General features: G+C 45.7%; 1 protein-coding gene across 1 annotated transcript in view; it reads right to left on the reverse strand.

The window, feature by feature from the left end:
* MEIOC (meiosis specific with coiled-coil domain) overlaps window positions 1-25,150 on the reverse strand; it is a 1,038,655-nt gene that overhangs the window by 365,676 nt on the left and 647,829 nt on the right. Inside the window, exon 5 of the mRNA XM_086923891.1 lies at window positions 17,672-19,532. Coding sequence (XP_086780017.1) covers window positions 17,672-19,532 — 1,861 coding nt within the window. The remainder of the gene's footprint in view (window positions 1-17,671; window positions 19,533-25,150) is intronic.

Below are 25,150 nucleotides of genomic sequence, written 5' to 3' on the forward strand. Positions count from 1 at the left end.
ATTGTTTTCTACCTATATTCTCATAGGAATGCAAGAACATGGTTTCCACACTAGATTGCATCTTGCATTTGAAGATGCGAGAAGCTATGATAAGAATCAAGATCTCTGATTTAAGCCGTCCAGTGATGTCTGTTTAAACTGACACTACTGAGTAAATTCAGCTCGGTCTGTGCATTTTATTGGGGTAACCATAATAAAAACAAGACGACAACTTCCTGGAACAAGTAAAAGGGAAGTATTGTGTATTCGGACTTGAGTTACACATACATAGTGCGCTTAGTTATCCATTCAGTCTCAGTTAACATTAAAAAGGGAGACTGCATGTTGATCATAATGAATTGATCATGCGCGAATGAATTACCCAGGGTAAAATGCACATAAAGAGACACAGACTACCTTGTCCTTTACTTATCCATCTGCAGAGAACTCAACGTGCCCTCTAAGATGTATGGTGAGGTTTTGGTTATACACGCATTCGATATGTTTACCTACACACTGTATAAAGGTTACTAAGTTGTACCTTGATCTGATCAGAGCGCCTTTTGGGTCTGATGCCGAGCAACAACTCTCTCTGTTGTCACATGCACTTTCTGCTGCCACATTCATGTAGACAGAGTTTCGTGATCAAACCAGTGAAGCAAAAAGCAAAAATCTGGGGTGACCATAGGATTGCAGACCCTACTCTCCTACAACAGTTAGGTCAGTTGTTCTTTCCGGCTCCTTCAGGAAGGATCCTGGCAACACGGCTCCACTCTTTTCTGTTTTTCTGACAGAAATTTACTTCACTTTTCACCGTTTTTTGTCTTACTTTGACATTTTTCACCTTGTCAAGTAAGAATCTGTCTTTTATTGACAGTTTGGTGGGTATTTTCTGCTTTGAAATGCCTTCCCTTTTTGACAACTGTCCTTCTTGTGGCAACAATAAGGCCAAGACAGACAGCCATGATGTCTGTATTCTTTGTCTGCCTGAAGAACATGACCCAAAGGCCTGTCCTCACTGCAAAACCCTGACAGGAAGAACTGAAGAAGGTAAGTCAGAATTTGTGCAGGTGACGAAGAAAAAGGGTGAATGTTGTTTGCTTTACACCATATACAGAACCTTTTCCATTTCAGGGAATAAGTCTTGTTGGTACTGTCGGCCCGAGCCCGGGCTAAGACCACTCTGCATTCCTGAGGAATGTCTAAGTTTTGGAATTCTCTGAATTCAGGAGCCAAGACGATAATTTGAGAGATGCTGGTTCCGGATGCTGGACTTGTCCGTGGTTCATCGTGAGGAGAGTTGGGCACGGTCTGAATGGGATCCGCGGTTCCAGCGGTAGGAGATGAAGCTCTATAAACCAGTGTTGGCGCGGCCACGCTGGGGCTATCAAGATCAGGGTGCAATGCAGGAAATGCATATGCAAAGACGTTGCACCATGCGATCGAAAATGTATTCCCTAGAGATCCCTTCTGGGGATGCCAGCTTGCCTAATGTTGGCATTTTGCGTTGTGTTTGGTCGCGAACAGATCCAGGTGAGGCCTGCCCCATGGGGAGAATATGGAGTTGAGAAGGTGTTGGTCTAGCTCCCACTCGTGGCATACAGAGTGTTGTCTGCTCAGTGAGTCTCTAATAAAAGACACGAGCAGATATCCACGCGGGACGTTCGAGACCTTCATGCTAGAGGGCCAACACGGAGGAAACTGCCTCGTGTCAGGTCGAGGGTATTCTACTGGAACCCTGAACGCTCCTTTGTAAAAGTGAAAGTCCTATTTGACCATAGTTCTACCGCGTGCAGTTGACGCAGCAGTTTTTATATTCTCCCAGCCATTACGCTGGGTGTGCCATTGGTACTGAAACTTTGAATAAGATTTTCGTAATTATTTTCAATCGGAATTCTATGTATTTTAAGAAGATAATTCGCTGGACGAATATCTCCACTAAACGATAAGGAGGCAGCATACCCCTTATGTTACTCTGTTAGACCCTTTGCTCGCTTGAGAAGTATTGGGAAACATTTATACGCACTGTCCTGATGAAGGCGGGTTTTAACTGAACATACCGCCGAAACGCGTCGATGCAAGGAGTTAATCCGGGATGATAAACTAAGGAAAATTCAAAATAACTGTTTAGTGTTTGAGTTTAGTCCTTTCTCCCTGTAGCTCCTTTTTTATTGGAATGTTGATTTTATTGATTATTGTTCCGTCCTGTATGTGTTTCCCAATTTTCAGTTTTTAATTTATGTAATGTATGATAATAAATCGTTTTAATATACTTTATTCTCTCAGAGTGTTTTCACATGTATTGAAGTTTTCACCTATTTTCATTGCTTCCTTGTTATATGTTGATTATTGGTCAGATCACTGTATGTGTGTAAGTACCTGTGTATTAATGTTAATTCGCCCAAAGGGAATTATTCTTTGACTTACGTGCTCAGTGAGTCTGCCAGGACATTGTCCGGCCCTGGGACGTATTCTGCCTGAAGGTAAGTGTTGTTTAGAAGTAGCCAGTCCAAAATCTTTTGAGATTCTTGAGACATAGATACTTGAGACAACGTCAGAGAGCGAGTCCCCCTTGCTTGTTTGTATAGTGCATTCTGGTGGTGTTGTCTGTTCTCACAAGCACTGGGGAATCTTTGATCCGTGGCAGGAACGCTCGAAGCGCCAGGTAAACTGCTCTTAACTCGAGAAGGTTTATGTGCAGGTGTCTCTCTGCAGGGGACCACTGTCCGTTGAGCTGGAGTTCCTGAAGGAACGCACTCCATTCTTCTAAGGACGCATCTGTGGTTATCACATGTGGCGAAACTGGAAGAAGGAAAGGTAGACCCTGCATACGATTCTGTGGGTGAATCCACCAGTGTAGAGCTTGGACCATGGGAGGAGTCACTTGGATTACATCGTCGAATGATCCTGTACCTTGGATCCATTGAGTGGATAGCGCCTCCTGAAGGGGACGCACATGAAGGTGGCAGTGTGGAACTAACAGGATGTTCGAGGACATCATCCCTAGCAGGGATTTGTACAGGCGTACCGTGATGGTCTTTTTGGCTTGTATCCGGGTGGCCAAAGACGTCAGCTTGGATTGACGTTCCTGCGGAGGGAATGCCTTCTTCTGAGCTTTATCTAGGACAGCGCCTAGGAAAGTGAGATGCCGGGAAGGCTGAAGGACGGATTTCTCTTGATTGAGAGTAAGGCCCAGGTCGTTGAAAAGTTGAAGACAGGCGTTGGAGGACTTGGTCACTCCTGTAGGTGCCTTGATGAGCCAGTCGTCTAAGTTCGGGAAGACTTGGTGATGTTGTTGCCGGAGGTACGCTGCTACTGGAGACAGGCATTTTGTAAAAATGTTTGGTGCCGACTTCAGGCCGAAGGGGCAATACCCGAAACTGGTAGTGTTTGCCAGCCACAGTGAACCTGAGTTATTGTTTGTGGTTCCTGTGGATCGGTATATGAAAGTAAGCGTCTTAAAGGTCTAAAGACACCATGAAGTCGTTCGCATTGAGGAGTTGCAGTACCTCCTGGATAGACACCATACGGAATGACTGTTTTTTGAGGTATTTGTTGAGATCTCTTAAGTCCAATATAGGTCTCCATTTTTTCTCCTTCTTTCGAATTAAGAAGAATCGGGAGTAGAACCCCTTGCCCTTCTGACCACGGGGCACTCTTTCTATCGCTCCTTTCTGGAGCATTAGTGAGAGCTCCAATTGCAGCAGGTGCAGTTTCTTGTGTAGCATTGGGCGTGGAGGTTTTTGAGGTGGAGTTTCCACGAACTCCAGAGAGTGTCCGAATTGAACAAGTTGGAGGATCCACCGATCCGTTGTAATCTGTCTCCAATTCTGTAGGAAGGATGAAATTCTTCCTCCAACTTTGCAAGGTGGAGAAGAAGCGGAGACCTGTGGCAGAGAGAAATCATTGTCTTCTGGCTGTGTCCTTCTTTCCTCCTCGACCACGAAAGGAAGACTTATTGTAGGACAACTGTTGTTGTTGTTGTTGTTGTCTCTGTTGATACTGGGGTTTGTACTGCTGATTTGAGCTGTATGTGGATCTGTACCCTTGAAAGTCACCTCTAGTCGATTGACCTCTCTCTCTGGAGCCCCGAATGAGAGGAATTTTATACGGGAGGGTACCCAGTGCCTTTGCTGTATCAGTATCTTTTTTGATACCTTGAAGCATTTCATCAATGTGTTGTCCAAACAGAAGTTGGCCATCATACGGCATGTCAAGCACTTTAGTCTGCACTTCAGGTCGGAAAGACGTTACTTTGAGCCAACCTTGTCGCCTCAGGACCGCAGCTCCCGCTAGCTGGCGGAACCCTGTGGATGCGATATCCATCGCACAATCAATCATCTCAGAGGCTGAACGTTCGCCTTCTAAGAGAATCTTTTTTGCTTCTTCCTCCTGTTCCCCTGACAGTTATCCCAAATATGGGGCGATATCAGCCCACATTTGACGGTTGTAGCGTCCTAACAGTGCCATAGAGTTTGAAGCACGCACTGTTAGTGCTGACATAGAAGAAAAACGATTTCCGATGTTGTCGAGTTTCGTCCTTCTGGATTTGCGCTGCGCTGCCTGAGTAATGACCGAGTCCGGCTTGGGATGGCCAGTAAGGCAAGCTGGAGCGGTGTCTGCAGCCCTATATTTTTTGTCCAGTCTGGAAAGTACTGGGGGCAAAGATGAAGGGTTTTGCATGATTTTAACCCCTTGGTCCCAAATGTAGTCAATGATAGGAATGGACCGTACAGCCTTTTTGAATGGTTCCTTAAAATCGTAAAGGAAGCAGTCCGGTTGTTCTGTGGTCATTTGAATTTTAAAACGCAACGTCGCCCGTTCCAAGATATTATGGAATCCTCTAATGTCTTCCGGGGGCGAGTCCGCTTGCGTTGGTACAGGGGATGCTGGACATGGAATGATGTAGTCATCCCATTCCTCATGTGAGTCCTGGAGTTCCCCTTCCTTTTGCTGTTGCTCTTCTTCTTCTTCATCATCTGAGGATGGTGGAGAACGTGAAGGAGCAGGATCTGGCTGAAGCACTAGAGGTGGAGGCCGAGGTCTAGGTGGAGGTGACACTACTGCCGGTGGAGGAGGAGTGGAGGGAAACATTTGCTTGTAGTCCGCAATCAAGAACTGCAGATCTGTCACTATGGATGCAGGAAGACACACCATAGGTTGTGGAGTAGCAGGAGGTTGGTATTCCTCCTGGTATTCCACTTTGTCCTGTTCTTGGTCCTCACAATCTGAGCTTTCATGATATTTTACTAGCAGTTGAGATGGGCTGGTTGCAGTTTGGAACATAGAGCCTGTAGGAAGGTAGATACCTGACTATGGTTACCCCCAACTTTTTTCCTGGTGTTTTGCTGGTTTTCTGACTTAGTTGACCTGGGGCCCTGCTATTCAGGACCCCAGGCCCACTGCTCTCTCTCTAAAATGGATTCCATGTACCTTAGGTACATTTCCAATTGGGACTGGACCACCTTATCAGACCCTGTAACTCAGGGCATAGGTGTACCCAGGGCCTACCAGGGGCTGAAGCATGTATTATGCCACCCCTGGCTGGCCATCTAAATCTGACACAACTGGCTGCACGACAGCTGGGGCAAGGTGGTGTAATCACCCTTTGGTTTAGATATAGTATACCTATATCTAACCCTAAAATGGACACACAGATTCCTATCAGTCACTCCTATGGCAGGCCTTAACAATCCTGAAGGCAGAGTGCTTGGAATCGTGTGAGATGGTGCTCTGGCATGAGCTGAGCCCGTCTGCAGCTTGCGGAACCAAGTCCTAATAGCTGTTCCATGATAACGCATACCATATACTCTTAAGTACATTATAATCCTCGCGGTTATATGCTAACTCTGGTATTGCTTTATCAAAACATGTCGAGTAAGGTGTCATACGAATTGGAATACTAACCCCTCGCCAATTCTGGCGACGGGGTTGGCATTCCACCCTTCTAGAGGGACACGACATGGTAGTAACTGTGAACCCCGGTTAAAGTTAACTCAAGCCTCAGCTCCACAAAATGGATGCTGCCACCACAGACACGAGTCTGACCTCCTGCTGCTGGGAGTCCTTCCAGCGAGGAGAGCTTGGACAAAGGGTTTCCTGTCAGGGGCGGTGCTAGCACCATCCCAGACAGGGTTTTGTGTATCCTGGGTAGGCAGGGCTTTACAGGAAGGTGACTGCAAGTGGCACCCCGGTGCTCACTATGCATAGGCCGGCTAGAACCAGTTCCAGGGGCACACCAGCCCCTGGCCTGGGGAAAGTCCGGCATGGGAGAGGGGTGTAACCACCCCCCTTCCTGGACCCACCCCTAGGGCAGGACCTAGTCGCGTACCCACCCCTTTCTTTAGGATAAAGGCAGGAGCAGGGACCCTTCCAAATTAGATCATCTTTGATTCAAGAAACTACTTTCTACGAAAGGAACTCTCGACTCTTCTCAAGATTTCTCCCTTGTGGCTAAGGAGTAGTCACCCTGCACCCGCAGGCACCATCAAGAACACTGCGGTTTGCTGCACGTCCTTCCTCAGGAATCCGACCAACCAGCACGACGAGACCCGGCTTCCCTGGCACCTCTGACCTCTACCTACCTCTACAGCTAAGCTGAGAACCGTAGGTGCGACGAGACCTCGACGGACTGGCCATCATCAGAACTGCACGACTTCTAACCAGCACGACCGCCGAGGGATCCTCTGGTGAGTGCTTTGGGGTCCGAGAAGCCCCGACCCTGAGCAGCTCCAGCACCGAAATCCAGTCCCCCAGCATCTCCACGATCTGTGTGGGGCCCTTCTGCTTTTTGGCTACTCACCGCGTTGTCTGGCTACTAGCCCGCTGGCTTGTGGCCTTCCCGACGACGATCAACGACGACAACACTGCTGGTCTGGTTGCTCCAGACTGGCCCTTGCTCCCTTCCAGAAGAGGAGCACCCCGGACCCTCCTGGTCCACTCCAGACGCCATTTTAGGTCCACCGCGTGGGCTTGAATTTGCCAAGACTCGTTGCCCCAATCCTGGGTCCAGCGACGTCGACAGCATCAACCATCGTGGGACAGCTCGCACCTCCATCCTGGTCGCCGACAACGCCTCCTGGTCCGTGAGACTGCAGAGCCCAGCGTCGCCCACTCACCTGGTCGAGGTGACTTTGCCCGGTGCCATCCTGGTGCCCACACAATCACTGGCTAGTGATTAAGAACTTGGTCCCCTCTGCTTTCAGGTGTCATCCATCTTCGATCCAGGCTTGGATCACTCGAACAATCTTCACTGGTCGCCTGCCAGCAACTTCTTTCTTCAGGCTCCTGGTTCGTCAACGAGGATTTCCGACGTCTTTTGAGACCTATGCAGCTGCAGCCCCTGGGCTAGGTAACTTCGGCATTTCGGTGCCCCAGCATAGCCTCACTATCCAAGGGTCCAGATCCACTTTCGTTTTTGACCTACCTAGTCGGGTTCGCCCGAGAACACTAACTTTGCTTTTACTAGCCTCCATAGACTTTGTCCCGCATCCCGCGTGAGAGTGCACACTCTGCACCAGAGTCCCCTAGGCCTCCTATTAGTAATCTGAATGTTCAGTAGTCAAGTCCTAGCGATTCCAAAGCCTATTAGTCCAGTACTTACCTGCTAGTAATTTCGCATTCCACTTTCATAGTATATGGTTTTTCGTGCCCCTCGGGCATTTGTGTAAATTGTGCAACTTAAAGTATTTTCGTAAGAGTTTTGTTGTGTGCTTAGTACCCTGTCCTCATAAAGAGTACAGGGCTGTTGTGATCTAAATAAATACACTGTTTATTTTCATAACACTTGTGTGGTGTCCTTTCACTTGGTGTTCAAGGGGTATATGTGATGGTATAACAGCTGGCTTAACACGCCCTCTAGAGTTTAGCCCGAAGACTGCTCGTATCCATGCTACTAGGATAGCTGGTCTATAAGGTTGACTTACAACCAATCATCAATAAGTGTTGTTTGGACTGATACAAAGTGCTCACTAGAATAGTGAACATTATATATCAGGCCAACTTCTCACAGAGCCCGCATCAGAATCTTCAGTGTCCAGTAGATGAGCAGGTGGTAGTGCCTGGACTCTGCTCGGAGAGGTCAATTCCGGCGTCAGAGTACGCTTAGTAACCTTAAAGTGCGTGTATGTATACTTCAAGGTAGGAGACTATAGTCGTCGAGCTTGTCGACGGGGAGGTCGTCGACGGAGGAACGTCGCCAATCAATCCAGATGCCGTCGTCGACGATGTCGTCGACGGTGATTTCTTCGTCGACGACTTCGTCGACGATAGAGTTGTCGACGTCGATGGAGCCTTTGTCATAGTCGATGAGGTTTTCGTCGTCGACGATGATGATTTCGTCATCGACGTGGAAGAGCTCGTCGACGGTGGCGTCGTCGACAAGTTCTTGATCATAATGATAGAAGAAACAGACCCACACGTCGACGACAAGGATGTTGTGGATGTCGACGTGGATGACAAGGATGACGCCACCGACGTGGAGATAGTTGCTGTTGACGTTGTCACAGGCAGAGCTGAAGACGTTGTGAAAGGTCTCTTGAAGGTAGGAGTAGAATCCTGAAGAGAAACCTTCACAGCCACAGCCTTTGAATGAACCTCTGAAGACTTGGGCGTCTTCTTTTGAGGTGGCTCCAAAGATGGTCCTGGGGATGTCATTTTAGGCCTTTTAGGAGAGGAATGTGCACTCCTGATGGAACACTCACTCTCACCTGAAGAGACTGCCTGGTCCTTATCTGTCAGTCTCTGAAGCCATATCAACAGGCGTCCCTCCCTGTCCTTGAGAGTTTTAGCAGAAAAAGTGCGGCAGACTTTACAATCCTTAGCGGAGTGGTCTGGGTAGAGACAATAAAGGCAGTCCTCATGCCTGTCATCTACATGAAGCCTATTTTTGCCCCAAGAGGCGCAAGGTCTAAAAAGCCCCTTTTTAGGAGTATCAGCCATGGTGAACTGAAAATCCCTCACAGAGAAAAATTCTGAGAGAAAAGTTGTGAAAAAAATCTAGAAATACAGGAAAGCTGAGCAGAGCTCAGTGGAGACTCCCTTAGCACGACGTGCGGTAGAAAATCTGATGGACTAGGGCTCCTTCCAGGAAGGTTCTAGAGGGTGGTGATAGCCGATTGGCTCTTGGCCAAAGTTTGGTCCTTTTTACAAAAGGACATGGATATGTTACTAATGAGAGGTCTCTGGCCTAGTACTATGTATATGTCTATATAACATTACTCTTTTTATGTACCGGGGACTCCCACCCCGACGACGGGGAATGATTCAGGCATGTGAATCTATGAAAGATATCCCTAATACTGGATAATAGCTGCATACCTTAGGCAAATAGGCGACAGAGTGCAGCTTTTCCAAAAACAGCTAGTTCTGCCATCTTCCAACCATCAAGGCAGTAATGCTTTGTGAATGTGTAAGAATTCGTCCTTGTTCCTGCCCTGCAGAAGTCAGGTGGAGATGCGCCTGCAAACACGAGTGAAGAAGTAGCTACCTTCGCAGGTTGCAGATGGCCAGCCTTTTCATAGCAGAAAACAATTGCTGAGGTGACCCAACAAGCAATAATTGCTCTAGTCAAGGCCTGTCCCTTTCTAGGTGAAGAGAATTATATCAGTAATTGAGAGGATTTACGGAAAATCTTTGTAGATAAAACTTTCGGACAGCATTTAATGTCCAATGAATGGAGAGCTTTCTTTGCCGCTGAAGACTGATTAGGAAAGAACATAAGTAGGATTGTACGCTCATTGAGGTGGTAAGTCGAAGGCAATTTAGTTATGAAGGAAGGATTAGTACGCAGTATTACCCTGTCTGGCAGTAACTTTTATAGTGAACACCTCGATTTCGCTGGTACGTCTAGCTGATGTATTGGTCAGGAGAAAAGCCACCTTCCAAGAAAGAAACTTTAACTCACATTTGTGTACTGGTTAAAATGGAGGTTGCATAAGCTGCAACAGAACTGTATTTAGCTGCTACAGTCATGGAGGAGGTCTAACCAGTGGAAAGGCCATGAGGAGACCTTTCATAAATTACTTAATGAGTCTATTGGCCCTCAAGGAAGACTTATCTGAGCGTCTTCTATATCTGAATATTGAAGCAAGGTGAATTTTAATGGAAGAGTTTGAGAGCCCTGCTTTGGCTAGGTGCAAGAGATAATGCAACACTTGCTCCAGTGAGGATGAAACAGGATGCAATGAATGAGTAATAGACCATGCGCAAAATCTCTTCCATTTTGCAGGGTAGCATTAGAGCATGGAAAGAGCTCAAGAGTTCTGCAGTATTGCTTTGCATTCTTTGGGTAGACTCAAATTCCCAAATTCAGCAAAGTGAGGACCCAACCCAACAAATGAAGAGAGGGAATTTACGGATGAACTACTTCGTCCTGGTTCATGCTGAGACGATCTTTCTTAGGAAGAAAGAGAATCGGAGCACACTGATAGGCGAAGCAGTTCGGTGTACCAGAATTGCATTGCACGCCTGGGGGCAATGAGAATCAGCTGACATGGCTCCTTCATTTTCTGAAGGACTCGAGGAATGAGAGGAAACGGAGGGAAGGAGTACGCGAACATCCCCGCCCATGAAAACAGAAAGGCGCCTCCCCAAGACTCCGGCTGAGGATTCCTGCATGCGACAAAGGTGCACTTTTTGTTGAGGTACATAGCAAACAGATCTAATGTTGGATAACCCCAGGATTGGAGCACCACCTCCAGCTGCTGGTCTTTCAGTTTGCGTTCGTGGCATAGCTTGGACACCCCACCGAGAGAGTCGGAACACTCATTGTGGACTTTTCGGCATGTGTTCCACCTGCAAGGACATGTGGTTTGCAAGAAGCCACTCCCAAATCTGTTGAGCTTGGAGGGAAAGTGCTCAAGATCTTGTGCCACCTTACTTTCAATGTTAGAACATGGTGGTAGTATTGTCCTTCTGGACAAGAACTGAAGAGCCATGGATTCGAGGTAAGAAGGCTCTCTAGCCCAGGAATACTGCCCTAAGCTCTTGAAGGTTTATGTGGCATTCTGACTCCTGGTTGGACCATTTGCAGTGAACTTGCAATTCCTGGAGGTGAGCCCCCATCCTTCCATTGATGCATCCGAGGTCATCACTAACTGTGGCACAATGTGAATGAAGGAGAGGCCCTGTGTAAGATTTTCCTTGGTCATGCACCAAGACATTGCATTTTTCATAAGAGTCAAAATGTGAATCATGTCGTAGAACAATCCTTTGAGCACCCAGCTGTCTAATGCTCTTTTGTGAGTGGGAAAGGCTTTGCTGAGATCTGTGTCCAGGTATGCCTCCAGGAAAATCAGAGATTGGGAAGGAATGAGGGGCAATTTTTCCAGATTGAGACAAAGCCCAAGAGACTGGAAGAGATTCCAGCAGGCTTGAGTGGAAGTCTTGGCCGCCTGAAACATAGGAGGCTTTATTAGCCAGTTGCCCGGGTAGGGAAAAAAATCTCTGCTCCCTGGTATAATGATGAACTGAAACAGTTGCGGGTAGCATGTAAAAAGGCCGAGAGGAAATCGAGGAGGGCCTATTTGGAACGCGACAAAAAAACGCTGAAACTGGTACAGACCCAGTAGAAAGAATCTATTGCTAGGGCCAAAGTAGACTTTTATGCTAAATCTATTCTGCAAGCCCCCAATAGTACAAAAGCGCTTTTTAATATCGTCAGGGATCTATCCAGTCCAGCTTGCACAAGTAATAAGGCAGTGGCATCGCAAAAACTCTGCGATGAGATTGCTTCTTTTTTTTAGGACAAAACAACCAACATTGTCGGAAAACTACAATCCGACGGCCCGGCTGATTTGGCCTGGAAGTCTGATACAGAATCCCAGAAAGCCACCTCCCTGGACATCTTCCATGCCCCCTTAGAGGACTCTTTTAACCAGCTCGCTCTAAGTGTGTCATCGGGTTCCCCACTAGATCCTTTTCCTCATAAAATCTGGAAAATCTTGGGTGAAGAAACTTTTCATGGGCTATGGAAGATCTGCTGCCAGTCATTGGAGGAAGGTGTGGTACTGAAGGCATGAAAACAAGCAGTAGTAACTCCTCTGCTAAAATACCCATCTCTGGACCCTACTGATCCAGCGAGTTTTAGACCCATTTCCTTACTGCCCTACCTGGTTAAAATCTTGGAGAAGGCAGTCAGCAAAAGCCTATCGTGTTATCTTGAGGTTAACTTATTGCTGGACAGGGACCAATATGGTTTCTGCCCGGGACACGGGACTTAGACGGCACTGGCAACGGTAATGGATAATCTGCGAATGCGTGATGACAATGGAAATTCCTCGGTCCTAGTACTATTGGACATGTCAGCCGCATTTGACACAGTGAGCCATGTCGTGCTGGTTGAGAGATTGGAAAGCATAGGGATTAAAGGGCGAGCCCTGCAGTGGCTACAATCTTATCTGTCAGGAAGACAACAGGCTGTATCTTTAACACCGTTTTCTCTGACATGTCCCCAGTACCTCACGGGGTGCCACAGGGCTCAGCAATAAGCCCGATCCTTATTAACATCTACCTACGCCCTCTATTCCCCATTATTAAATCCTATGGGGTAGACCTGGTCAACTATGCGGATGACACTTAATTGGTATTCTCCCTGGAGAGGAAACAAGCGGTGTCTATGGATAGTTTTCAGGAGTGCATGTGTCAAACTGCAAGTTGGCTTAGGAAAAACTCCCTACAGTTTAATGGGGGAAAAACCAAGGTGGTGTACTGTCCTGCCACCAGATTGTCTCGACACTTGCCGACAGAGTTCAAACTCACTTCTGAGAGTCAAGGGAGAAGAAAATCTTCAAATGGACATACACGCTAACAAAACTGCCAGTGTGTGCCTTTCTTTGCTACGAGTATTGCGTAAGATCCTTCCCCTACTCCCAGAAGACACCCGACCGCCTGTAGTGAGAAGTGTAATATTGAGCAGGTTGGACTACTGCAACTCCCTGTATCTGGGAGGCCCACAATATATTGTGCAGGGGTTGCAGAGAGTACAGGCAATGGCAGCAAAGTTGGCGCTAAATAGACAACGCAGGTCTTCTACGAGACTGGCGTTAAGAGATCTTCATTGGCTGCCCATTAGGGAGAGAATTTGTTTTAAATCTCTCTGCATTGTATATAGGGCAGCACATGGACAGGGTCCTATCCCTTTGCAAGAAATGTTCACCTGGACTAACCCAAGGAGGCAGCTCCGTTCGTCAAATACCAATTTGATTACAACTAGCAGATTGAAGAGATCCCGGAAGGGGGGTAGAGCCTTCGGAGTACTTGCCTCAAGTATTTGGAATAAGCTGCCTCTGACTCTTAGACAGGAGAGCTTGTTGATCGGTTTTAGGAAGAGTCTGAAAACCTGGCCTTTTCCAAGGAATGCTTCTTAGTTTTTCTTTCATCGACAACTGATTGTGCTATTTGATGTCCATTCTCTGATCCAGTTCGGGCTGGACTGTTCCCATGAGGCACAGGGTCAGACTGATTTGCATATAGCCATGTCTGAACTGGGGTGGCAGAGTGGGCTAAAGAACGGTGATGGATTGGGCCCGGATCTTTTGACTGGGTGTGAGTGTTTGATTGTTTCAGATGCTCCGTCCATCACCACCCCCTTCGGCCACCATAGGTGTGGCAGGGTATGTTCAGACGTGAGTCCCTTGCTCACTTTGCCACTGGATTCAAGCAAGCCGGGCTGAAGACGGCTGGAATGCCAGAAACCGGTCCTCGGAAGCTGGTTTCCGGTCCAGGGAAGACATGGCTTGGCAGTTCGGGCTGGACTGTTCCCATGAGGCACAGGGTCAGACTGATTTGCATATAGCCATGTCTGAACGGGGGTGGCAGAGTGGGCTAAAGAACGGTGATGGATTGGGCCCAGATCTTTTGACTGGGTGTGAGTGTTTGATTGATTCAGATGCTCCGTCCATCACCACCCCCTTTTGTACCGCTTTTGGCCACCATAGGTGTGGCAGGGTATGCTCAGACGTGAGTCCCTTGCTCACTTTGCCACTGGATTCAAGCAAGCCGGGCTGAAGACGGCTGGAATGCCAGATACCGGTTCTCGGAAGCTTGTTTCCGGTCCAGGGAAGACATGGCTTGGCAGTTCGGGCTGGACTGTTCCCATGAGGCACAGGGTCAGACTGATTTGCATATAGCCATGTCTGAACTGGGGTGGCAGAGTGGGATAAAGAACGGTGATGGATTGGGCCCAGATCTTTTGACTGGGTGTGAGTGTTTGATTGATTCAGATGCTCCGTCCATCACCACCCCCTTTTGTACCGCTTTTGGCCACCATAGGTGTGGCAGGGTATGCTCAGACGTGAGTCCCTTGCTCACTTTGCCACTGGATTCAAGCAAGCCGGGCTGAAGACGGCTGGAATGCCAGAAACTGGTCCTCAGAAGCTTGTTTCCGGTCCAGGGAAGACATGGCTTGGCAGTTCGGGCTGGACTGTTCTCATGAGGCACAGGGTCAGACTGATTTGCATATAGCCATGTCTGAACTGGGGTGGCAGAATGGGCTAAAGAACGGTGATGGATTGGGCCCAGATCTTTTGACTGGGTGTGAGTGTTTGATTGATTCAGATGCTTCGTCCATCACCACCCCCTTTTGTACCGCATTCTCTGATCCAAGCGCCAGGATACCCGTAGGGTGGCAGTTTTGCGCAATATAAATTCCTATTCCATTCCAGGGAAACACCTGGTGACGGGAATGTCTTAAGAAAGCTGCTATTGGGGCCATGCATTTGGTGAAAACCCTGGGAGACTTTTTTAAAACAAAATGAAGTACCTTGAATTGATAATTGGGCCCTGCCACTTCGAACCTGAGAACGTTTCGAAGCTTGGGGTGAGTGGAAATTTGGAATAAGCATTGAGGAGATCGAGAGGATACAGATAATCCCCATTTTGAATAAGAAGAGTAGAGTGAGCAGCTTTTTGATGAACTTGTTCTGCCACCAGAGGCCCATGACCTGCCTCAATTTTCCTATTTTCTTCTTAACGAGGAAGAAGTGAGGATAAAACCCCTGATTGAGTTGTTTGAGCGGTACCTCCTCTATGGTGTGTTTGGAAAGGAGTGATTTTCTTTCTTTCTTGAGATCGGGAAGATGGCGAAGCAGAACTTTCTGCGGTGGGGGATTTGGAGGTAGCTGAACGAATTCCAGGATGTATACGTGCTGGAAGAAGTCTAACATCCCTTTGCATGATGAGACGGGCTTCCATTTTTGTAAGAATTTTGAGAATGCGGGCCGGAATTGCTGTGGGAATGTGATGGCAGGGGCCTGGTGATACTCATTGTCTCCTGATAGAGTCCTGGGACCTTCCAGCAGATTGCTGTTTGTTACGTCCTGTTGGTCTTGAATAGGACTGTGGAGCAATGGATTAGAAAGATTGATTGTATGGAGGGTAGGTGTTCTGTGAATAAGTCTGGAACCGCTATTGGAACTCCGGTCAAGATTTAAATTGCCCCGAAACTCTACCTCGAAAGGAATGGATGCAGTGTTGCTGGAGAGTGGCTAGTGATTTTGCATTGTCCCTGTCTGCTTTTATGGACTGTAGCACCCCATCTATTGTATTGTATTGTATTGTATATTGGATTTATATAGCACTTATCACCCAGGGGTCTCTAAGCGCTTGCCTTGGGAACCCATCCTGGCTTTTCCCTGTGAGATAGCCCCTACAGGGCATCCCCATGGTGAAAGCCAGGCATCCCGCCGCAGGGGGCCGTTGTGGAGATTAAGCAAGCTTAATGCCCAGAGTTGCAGAGTGTGAACCCATGATTAGGTCAGGCACCGAAGCGAGAATTATCGAGTCCGTGGACATTTGAGCTCAAGACCCTGCCGCGTCGGGAATTGAACCCTGGTCCCGGGTCTGACCTCTGCTTCAGGGTCTGCCTGCTCTAACCAGTGAGCCACACTTCTCCACTATGTGCTTGCTGAACAAGCACTCCCCATCGAAGGGCATATCAAGTACTTTGGACTATACTTCAGGATGAAAGGTGGTCGCTCTCAGCCGATCCTGATGATGTAGCACTGCTGCTCCTGCCATATGGCGAAAGGTGGTAGATGAAACATCCATGGCAATCTCAATGAGCTCTGAAGATGTCCTTTCCCCTTCAGACGGAATGCCCTTCGCTTCCGTCTTCTCATCTTCTGGAAGATACTCCAACAATGAGGAAAAGTCCAACCACATCTGCTGGTCATATCTTTCTATATTTGCCATGGCATTGGAGGCCCTAATGGAGGTGGCCACCAGAGCAGAAAACTGTTTCCCTATGTTATCGAGCCGGCAACCTTCCTTATCAACCTTCCTTATCAGGGGGAGCAGCACACAGGGACAATGGGTTTTTAGCCCTTCTTTGTGCTGCCCATACAATGACAGAGTCCGGCCTAGGATGACCATTAAGGCATGTGAGCAAGTTGTCAGGGGCTTTGTATTTTTTGTCCAGCTTTGGAATCACGCTGGAATGGAAGCTGGTATTTTCATTAGCTTGAAGCCTTTCTGCCACAAAAAAAAATCCACTATGGGGATAGCCCTGATGGAACGCTGAGTTCCTGCTTAAAGTTATACAAAAACGTTCAGTCTGTTTAGCCAGCATAAGCAGATCGAAGTGCTTGGAGGCACGCTCTAATAGATTGTAAAAGCCACCGATGTCTGCAGGTGGAGAACCTGCAGGAGGTGGGATAGGAGATGGTGGCATGGGAGCTATATAGTCATCCCATTTATCACGAGTGTCCGCGTCAGTATGGATTTCACCTTCCTTTATTTGTTGCTGATCCACATCCTAGGAATCCTCCGTGGTGATAATCGGTGGAGGTAACACTCTTTCCCTGGTGGACTTAGGAGGGCTTTACCCGCTATATCAACTGGAGCCTCTTCAGAAGGCAGAAGCCTTTGCAGAGCATTAGCATCAGTAAGGCATATGACGTTAATCATATGATGTAACTTTGACACTAAAGACACCGGAACACTTATTGACGGTTCCCTAAAGTGATGCCATGGTTATGTATTTAGTACTGCTATTTTTACTGTTACCATGGCACTTCCACCATGACGACGGGGAAGATTCAAGCATGTGGATATGTAAAAAGATACAATACTTGAGAATTTTGAATAACAAGCCTTTTAGTAGTGCCTTGCATTGTATTATTATTATTCATGAAAAAATCACCACCTAACCAAGAACTCAAATTGCAGGCAGCTACAACGTTAACAAGCACTTTATAGCAGCACCTTAAAAAAAAAAACGAAAAAATAAATCACCATTTAACACGACACCTGAAGTGCAGGCAAAATAAATAGCAAGTATTTAAAAAGAATATTCAAAATATATTAAAAAATACTTTCAACCACATGTGTCACTGAAGAGAAAGGAACTAGTTGTAGGCAGGTGTGAACGATATGCACAGGCTTTCTGCAGTCACTCACACAAAGGGGAGTCAGTGTGTAAAGTTAGCTAACATTCTGTACAATGCTGGATGGTGTGGTGGGCAGAAGCAAAATGTAAAAGACAATTTTACATTCCAATGGATGAAGTAGTTTATCAAAAGTCCCTCACTGAATATATATTATGTATGTCTTTTGGAAAAACATTGGTTAGGCTAGGCAGCCAAAGTGGTCTTAAAGGACTAAACTAAATATTACTAAACCAATAAAAGAGATTTGCCTATTTTTCAATGGCTATTCATCAAAGAGTTATTGTTTCAAGACTGATTTGTTTTACCTTTTTTCTCTCTTTTTCCATAGCTCTCCACTGTTCATAGCATTCCTCGAGTCGAATGTGAAGTTCACTAGCTGGTCCACTTCGGGTTTTCATTGGTCTCTGAAATCCAAATGTTGGTAAGAAACCAGGAATTGCACTTTCACCATACATCATATCACTGAAATAGGGGTATAAATGGCCTATATCCTCATATGAAAACAAGTCATAGGAATCCATTAGAGGTACGACTGAGTGGCCAAATAGATGGTGAGATCTTGCAGAAAATCCATTAGTGCCCAGTGGCTGGATATTTTGATTTTGTCGTAGGTCCCCCATCATAAAGGTATTTGAAAATCCTGTGTTTTGGGCCATGGAGACACGATTATTAGTAGTAGCATTGCTGTCTCCACTTCCTTGTCTATGGCTGTTGTTATACAGTGCCTGATTTTCCAATAAATCTGGATACGGAATATGTGTCATGCCTTCTATGTGTTTTTGACTTTCGGGATCATATTGTGTATTTGGTGGCTTGACCTGAAAATTCTGTTTGATGATATTGTCAACGGGTCGATAATGCATAGATGAATAGTTATCACAAAAACCATTAAGGTGCTTAAGCTTTTTGTCAGTCACTAAATCAAATAAGTTAGGTTCTCCAATCTTAGATAAACTATCCAGCTGATTAGTGGGCAGCATGCGTTCTGTGTTGTAACTAAAATCAAAGCCAGAAAACAAAGCTGGGTTATCTTGGCAATACTTCTGAAACACTGGACTACTATTGGAAGCTAATGATGTAGAGGGTCCCTGAGGAAAATCAGATGGGTGGCTGGAGTTTTTAGGAGTCGACAAGTAACTGTTAAGCTTCATCAAAGAACTCTGATGTCGATAGGGAGCCGAAGTGCTATTTTCTGACTGTCCATTTAACCAGCTTGGTCTGTTAATATTCACTACACTTGATGCAGTTGAACATGGAAGCAACCCAACTGATTTAAAATATTCTGTGTTCTGTTGCTCATGTTTTGAGAGCTGTTTTTCTAAGCTATTGCCATAATCGTTGCTCCCTTGACACACCAAATGAGTTTTTATTCCATATTCTTTTAAACCAAAATCAGAAGCGAAAGTATTTTCCTTTGTCAACTGCTTTTCTGACATAAGGGCTGTAGCTTTTGAAAATTTTAAGTTTTGCTGTTCGGGGATCACGTCGTCAAGCTTTTTCGAGTTTGCGTGCTTAAGACTGAATAGTTTTGCATAAGTCTCTGTTTCCAAAGATGCTTCCAATGCCGCAGTTGATATTTTCTTTGCATCCTGAACACTGAAGTTTGAACATTTGCTGTGTTTAGATTTATTAGTGTGTGAGCTTTCAGGAAATCTACAGTAATCTGCATCTTCACAGTACCTATTAAATTGGGAAAGCAACATTTCTGCCCTTTTTTGATGTAATTGTACATCTGCAACTTTGGAAACCACCTTTTCCCGACTATAGGAGTAATTATCTACACCAGATTCCTTGCCTGCATCTGAAAGTCCTATCTGTGGATTGAAACCATTCTTTGTGAATGGATAATCTTGAAATTGCATTTTTGAATTTTCATTGGTTTGCATATTATAGCAGTTGGCATTATCATTTCGATTGAGGCAAAGCCATTGTTCCTCAAGATCCAAGCCTGTAAGTCCATGATAAAGTTCTTCTATTTTCTGTTGAGTGACTGCGCCGTTGTGAAAGTTCTGTTTTTCACCAGAAGGTATAGAGTCGTTACTGTAAAAGGATTGTGAGGAGTAGGAAGCTTCTACAGGTCGTTTAGGTTCTGACATAAAATCATGGTGTTCTGCAAGTCTACAGGCATTCATTGGCCACGGTGACTTCAAACTGGAGGAGCCAGCCCTAAAACAAGTAAATAAACAAGCACATTTAGTTGCAGCTCTCAACTGAATTGGCAGAATATCTGAAACGGCCTGAATATTTGTAACTAACATAAAGAGAAGGACGGCATACTCATATTCTTCAAATACTTTAACAACCGTAAGACTTAAAATCATATCACAACCACAAAAGAAAAAACAGAAAATTCTCCTTACACGACAAGTAAGTAAATACACGTCTAGCAACAGTTCTTCAGCATGGGAATCCTATCAGATTATAATGTGCTGTAGATTTATAAAGCATCATTTTCTTTTTTTTCTGTTTTTTTATTAGCCACAAGGTACATCAGCAAACATCATTAAACACAAAAGATATTACACATTTGGGTTCCATCCTTATATTCCATTGAAGTCGAAAAGCAGCAAAAAGAAAATAATAAATTATAGTTGAAGAAAACAATCGACTTATAGCCTTCCATTTCCAGTGATAACTGATTATATATATATAAAAGAAAAACGGCAAGATAAACAAAAACCAAAGAAAAGGGAGTCAGGGAGTACTAAAGTAGATATATCCACACCAGAATAAACAGAGGAAAAAGCATACTAACCGATTCGTACCCTGTTTGATGGCTCCTCGTATCTATTTTTGAGCCAGTTGATCATAGGTGCCCAGATCCTACCCCCTTTCTCTCTTGCCCGCCAACCCTTGTTCTTATACAAAGCAATTTCCAGGACATGTATGCTCAATAAACGTTGAAGCCAAGCAGTATACGCTGGGGGTTCAGAATCCTTCCAGGCTGTGGCTATCAGTAATCAAGCTATTGCTATTGTAATGAATACAAAATCCCTATGTGTTGTTGATAGTTCTGCTCGGTTATCATATCCAAATAATATAATCGGTGGGCTTATAGTAATCACAAACTTAGTCGATTCTTGCCAAAACTTCTCTATACTTTATTTAGCGGGATCAGGGATTTGCATTCACAAAACATATGTATACTGTCGGCGGTGCTATGATGGCATCTTGGACATTCGTCGGTCTCTCTTTTCCCTCAGTCGAAAGGTTTGCTGGGGTATGATACAAATTAAATAGAGGCTTATAGTGTTGTGCTTTCAGATTCGCAGCCAGAAAGATATTTTCCCTCAATTCCAATTACATGTCTAGATCAATCTCATCATCGCCCATTTCTGACCTAGTTCCAAGAAGGGTATTAGCTCTAATTTATCATTGTATAAACTCGCCACCCGTTGAATACCAGCCTGTTCCCACTATCTAGCCATGCCATTGGTTACCTCAGCTGGAGAAAGTGAAGATCCACAAAAAGGGGTATATCTGTTAACTTTAGGAACTTTTATCCATACCGTTCTGGCTGCTTTTAAACACTAAAGGCAGGTTTTTTTGTAGTAGCTGGGCTTCAGCTGTCTGAGAAAAAGTCCTGTTGCTTTCCCCCAGATGGCTAAATGGTATATAGAAGGTAAGCCATCCTCCCTAGCAGATCTATCAACTACCAGCACGGCACCCATCTGTTGCAGACAAGCTGCCCAATAATACAAAAGTAGATTCGGGGCAGTCCATCTCTTGCAGGAGGGTTAATGTTCTCAAAGCCCGTCTTGTTTTTTGATAAAGCATAATTTTCATTGCAATGATGCGCTGGTAGTAGCTTGAAATTGCTAGGCTATTGCTTCAGTAAAAATGATATAGCCCCAGTCAAGAGGCTCCCTTATTGAAATTAATCCCAAAATGATTTTGGTTTTAATAGCAGACTCGCATTCTCCAAGAGGCACACTACTGGTCATCATGTGAACTTATCTATTTAATGTTAAAGACTTTAGAAAGTAATAAAGACAGTGTTAAATACTAGTCATTATAGTCTTTTAGCACATTGCCAGGTTTCAGGATAGAAATACTTGTCAACAAAACAGTTATTCTACAATGCTACTGTATACGGTTTAGCCACCCAGCCTCCAGTGCCAACAAAACAGTTATGGCGAACGCAACTGCCCAGAGTCATTCATAGCTCAACTGTTATTACGAGAGAAAGTAATAAATCAGCTGCATTGACAGGGGAGGCGGAAGGCTTGCATGTGAAGGTTAGAACTATGCCAATACTGAAGCACTGTAGATATAGATGAAACACATTAATTACCTGTAACTACAATAATCAAGCAATGGTTTAATTCACAAATTCATATCCTTGAACTATTTCCAGTTGTCAAGCTGGGAGTCCCACAGCAATATTACAATAGCAGTAAGGTCAAATTTCCTTATAAATATATATAATACATACTCCTTTCACGTTAGTAGAAATGACCAAAAGTTTCTGAAGAGGTGAAGATACACTGATCTCCATGCCTCCAGAGCCCACCATACCTATGTTGTGTTGGAGTAATTTTCAGGGCTCAGCTTGTTGCAGGGATTCTGCTCAGAAACAAAACTATGCTTGGGATCATGGAACATTAGTAGATAGGGAATGTGTCACCATACCACTGCAGTTTCATGAGCCAAAGTCCGACAAGCTGTGGTGTCTCCCTGGCCCTTCTACGCATAACCAGTGGAACAAGTGAATTGACAACCCCAGAACACAAAACTCCCGACCCTCTCAAGGATCGTGGTGCACTCCCTTTCGTTCACACACTCGTACTCAATAACATATGAAAGAGACACAAGGGAAGTTTGAAATGTTTATTTAAACTATTATGCTCTGAAATGCAGTATACATGCCACAATCAGAAAACAACTGCCTAGCAAAAATACCATCAGCATTGTTAATAAACTGTATATTATGAAAAGCCCTGTCATAATATAAGACAGAATAGCCTAATCCCTCTCCCGTTCTACAGAAGCAAAACTGATTATACAACAAAGATCTCTGGGTTTAGCAGTGGACCCAGGCGCGCAACGCCCATTACGCTCAAAGGGCTTCAGCCCTCCTCCTCTCCACCAAGTCGTGTGTGGCAGCCCGGGCTGAGACAGCTTCCCGCGCACACACACAGCTGCACCCGAGCACTTCACATGTCTTTAACCCCTTGTGCACTGCACGAATTTTCAAGATGTGCGGGTGAATTAAAGAGTGGGCGGGGTTTGGACGGTCCCCGGCCGGCCTCTGCACCCACCCACCGGGGGCCGTCCGCAGCACGCAAGGGGTTAAAAGACCATTTGTTGTTTATGAGGCTTGGTTGTTTTCACCCCTTCTTAGAGCCCCTGCAGCTCCACTCTGCCTATTGCTTAAATACTTACCCCCCCCCCCCCCCGAGATTTTTTCTTAGGCCCCCCTGAAATGTGTCTCTAGTTGCGCCTCTGAGTGGAGCCCGTACCTTAGCATACACAGATGAACATTATACATCTCAGGTACAGCCGTGATCTTCTCTCTGAAAATATAAGTCTATCTCTCTGTGTTACATTGCTGTGTTGTACCTATAAGGAAAGGTTTACATGTTCATAAACAACAGCTGCTGACTAACCTGATTGACAGCCGTGAGGGGAACGGCTTTGCCCTGCATTGACTCTCGCCCTGTAGCCAATCTAGCCGTGAGGGGAACGGCCTAGTGCACTTTCTGCCTCCAGGCCACGCCACGCTGCGAGGGGAACGGCCCGCGACGAGGAGGACTACAAACATCGAAACCACGGACTACAAACCCCAGCAGGAGCTGGGCAACGCGTGTTGATCGTGTCACCGCAGTGCGGGTGGCATTTAAATACCGAGCAGCCCTTCCGCAGCATGAGCGGCGCCCGGGCAAAGGGCGGGCCCGTCAGTGCCAGGAAGAGGCAGGGCAGGGCCACCGCCCTTACGCTTGCAGTTGAGGACAGGCATTTTGGGACCGAGTCAATACTGATACTGATAAGGTACTGTTCTTGCGTCTTTTTTTTTTTCCTATCCCTCCCGTTGGACTCTGCAAATTTCTGGCTACTAGCTAATGCCATTTGATAACTGTTGTTGACATGTGCAAATCCCATCAAGAACGAGCATTGTTAGTAGGGATGGGGAAAAGAAAGTCTATGGAAGGGGGTGGAGATGAAGGATTGGGTGGCAAAACTCGCAAAGAGAAAAAAACAAATAAAGTATTTAAACACCCAGCTAGCAATTGCGTATTGGATCGTATTGATACACTCATAGAGGAATGTGAGGACCTTCTAGTGAGTGAGTCAAATCCTCAAGGGGTGACAGATAAGTCCCCATCTAGCATAGTACAGTACATCCTCCCAGGGGTAGCTAAAAAAAATATCCAGTCATCCCTAACATGTTCCATAAACGCAAAGGGTGCCCTAAGGAAAATATAGATGTAAGTGGCGCAAATCCGGGAAGGGAGGAAGTCCCCTCTGATACCAGCTCAAGTCCTAGGGATTTGGGTGGCCGTCATCACTCACTAATCGATCCCATAGTTATTACTAAAAATAGATATGCGGAATTATCATGCACTCAGGCGGAGGAAACCTCCTAGTCCTTGGAATCCACAATTGCAACTAATGAAGGGCAGGACGAAAATCAGGCCACAAATTATCCAAGCTGTTTACTCGCTCCGGACCGAATTAGGGTCCATGAAGACAATGATGGAGAACCTGAGATCTACGATTACTCTCCTAATGAAGGGTAGGTCCCCTAGCATTATCTGCTCTACTTGTAGCACTGTCACTCATTGTAATCAATCCACAGCCCAGGTAAAAGCAGTCATCCCTTGTAGCAGAAATATGCAGGAAGAAGCGACCCCCTTATGTAATGAGTTGACCAAGCATACTAATCTTAGTATAGTGATTCCCTGTGGAAATAAGGTAGGGTTGAATACCAGAACAGTTGTTAATCCTCTACCAAACGACACATCCCGGATGCAGATGCAGCCACAGAGTGGTAATAATATAAAAAATGGCATACCCTCATTTAATCAGTACGCCTATAGTGAAGGAAGGGGGGAAAATGGTTTTGCCAGGTTGCAAAATAATCAGCGTATCTTCATGGTGAATGTGCCAAAGCTGGGGTATAATAAAATACAAAATGAAGACTCATTAATCAACAAGGCTACTCACTGGACACGGCATGTTAGGGACTGTCGTTCGGTAATAAGGGATGACATCATAAAAGCACGTAGGCTCACTTCCCCTTCAAACCCCCTAGACTGTATTGAACTAATCTTTGGGAGTGAGGTATTAGCCAAAAATTTGCTAGCACTAGAATATAGAACTTGCCCACAGGATCATTCAGCTATCCAATTTCGACAGTCCCCGCTCATTAGCAAGCCCCCCAACAATATAGAGCACCAGGTAGGGGGGCGAATAGGTAGTTCCATGCTTGAATGCAATGATTGACTGAATATAGCACCCAGATCCCGAATTGGCAATATGGAAGATGTGTTAGCATCTAAATAAAATGGCCAAGGGAGTTGGATTAGTGGGAACTCAGGTATGCCAAACATATTAACCTATATCCCAACCTTGCAATCATCTGAAAGTGTTTCACGAGCAGGGCCCAGTGGCCTGACTACAGGGTATCCTGCAGACTTAGTATCCAGAGGTCATGCTATCAATAGGGACAGCCTGGTATCATGGAATATTGCAGGAGTTAGTTCCAAACTTTCATCACCAGAGTGGCTCACTTTCATTGATTCTTTTGACATCTGTTGTTTCCAAGAAACCTGGCTCTTATC

This window comes from Lissotriton vulgaris, chromosome 5 (assembly GCF_964263255.1).
Source record: "Lissotriton vulgaris chromosome 5, aLisVul1.2, whole genome shotgun sequence".
NCBI classification, from domain to species: Eukaryota; Metazoa; Chordata; class Amphibia; order Caudata; family Salamandridae; genus Lissotriton; species Lissotriton vulgaris.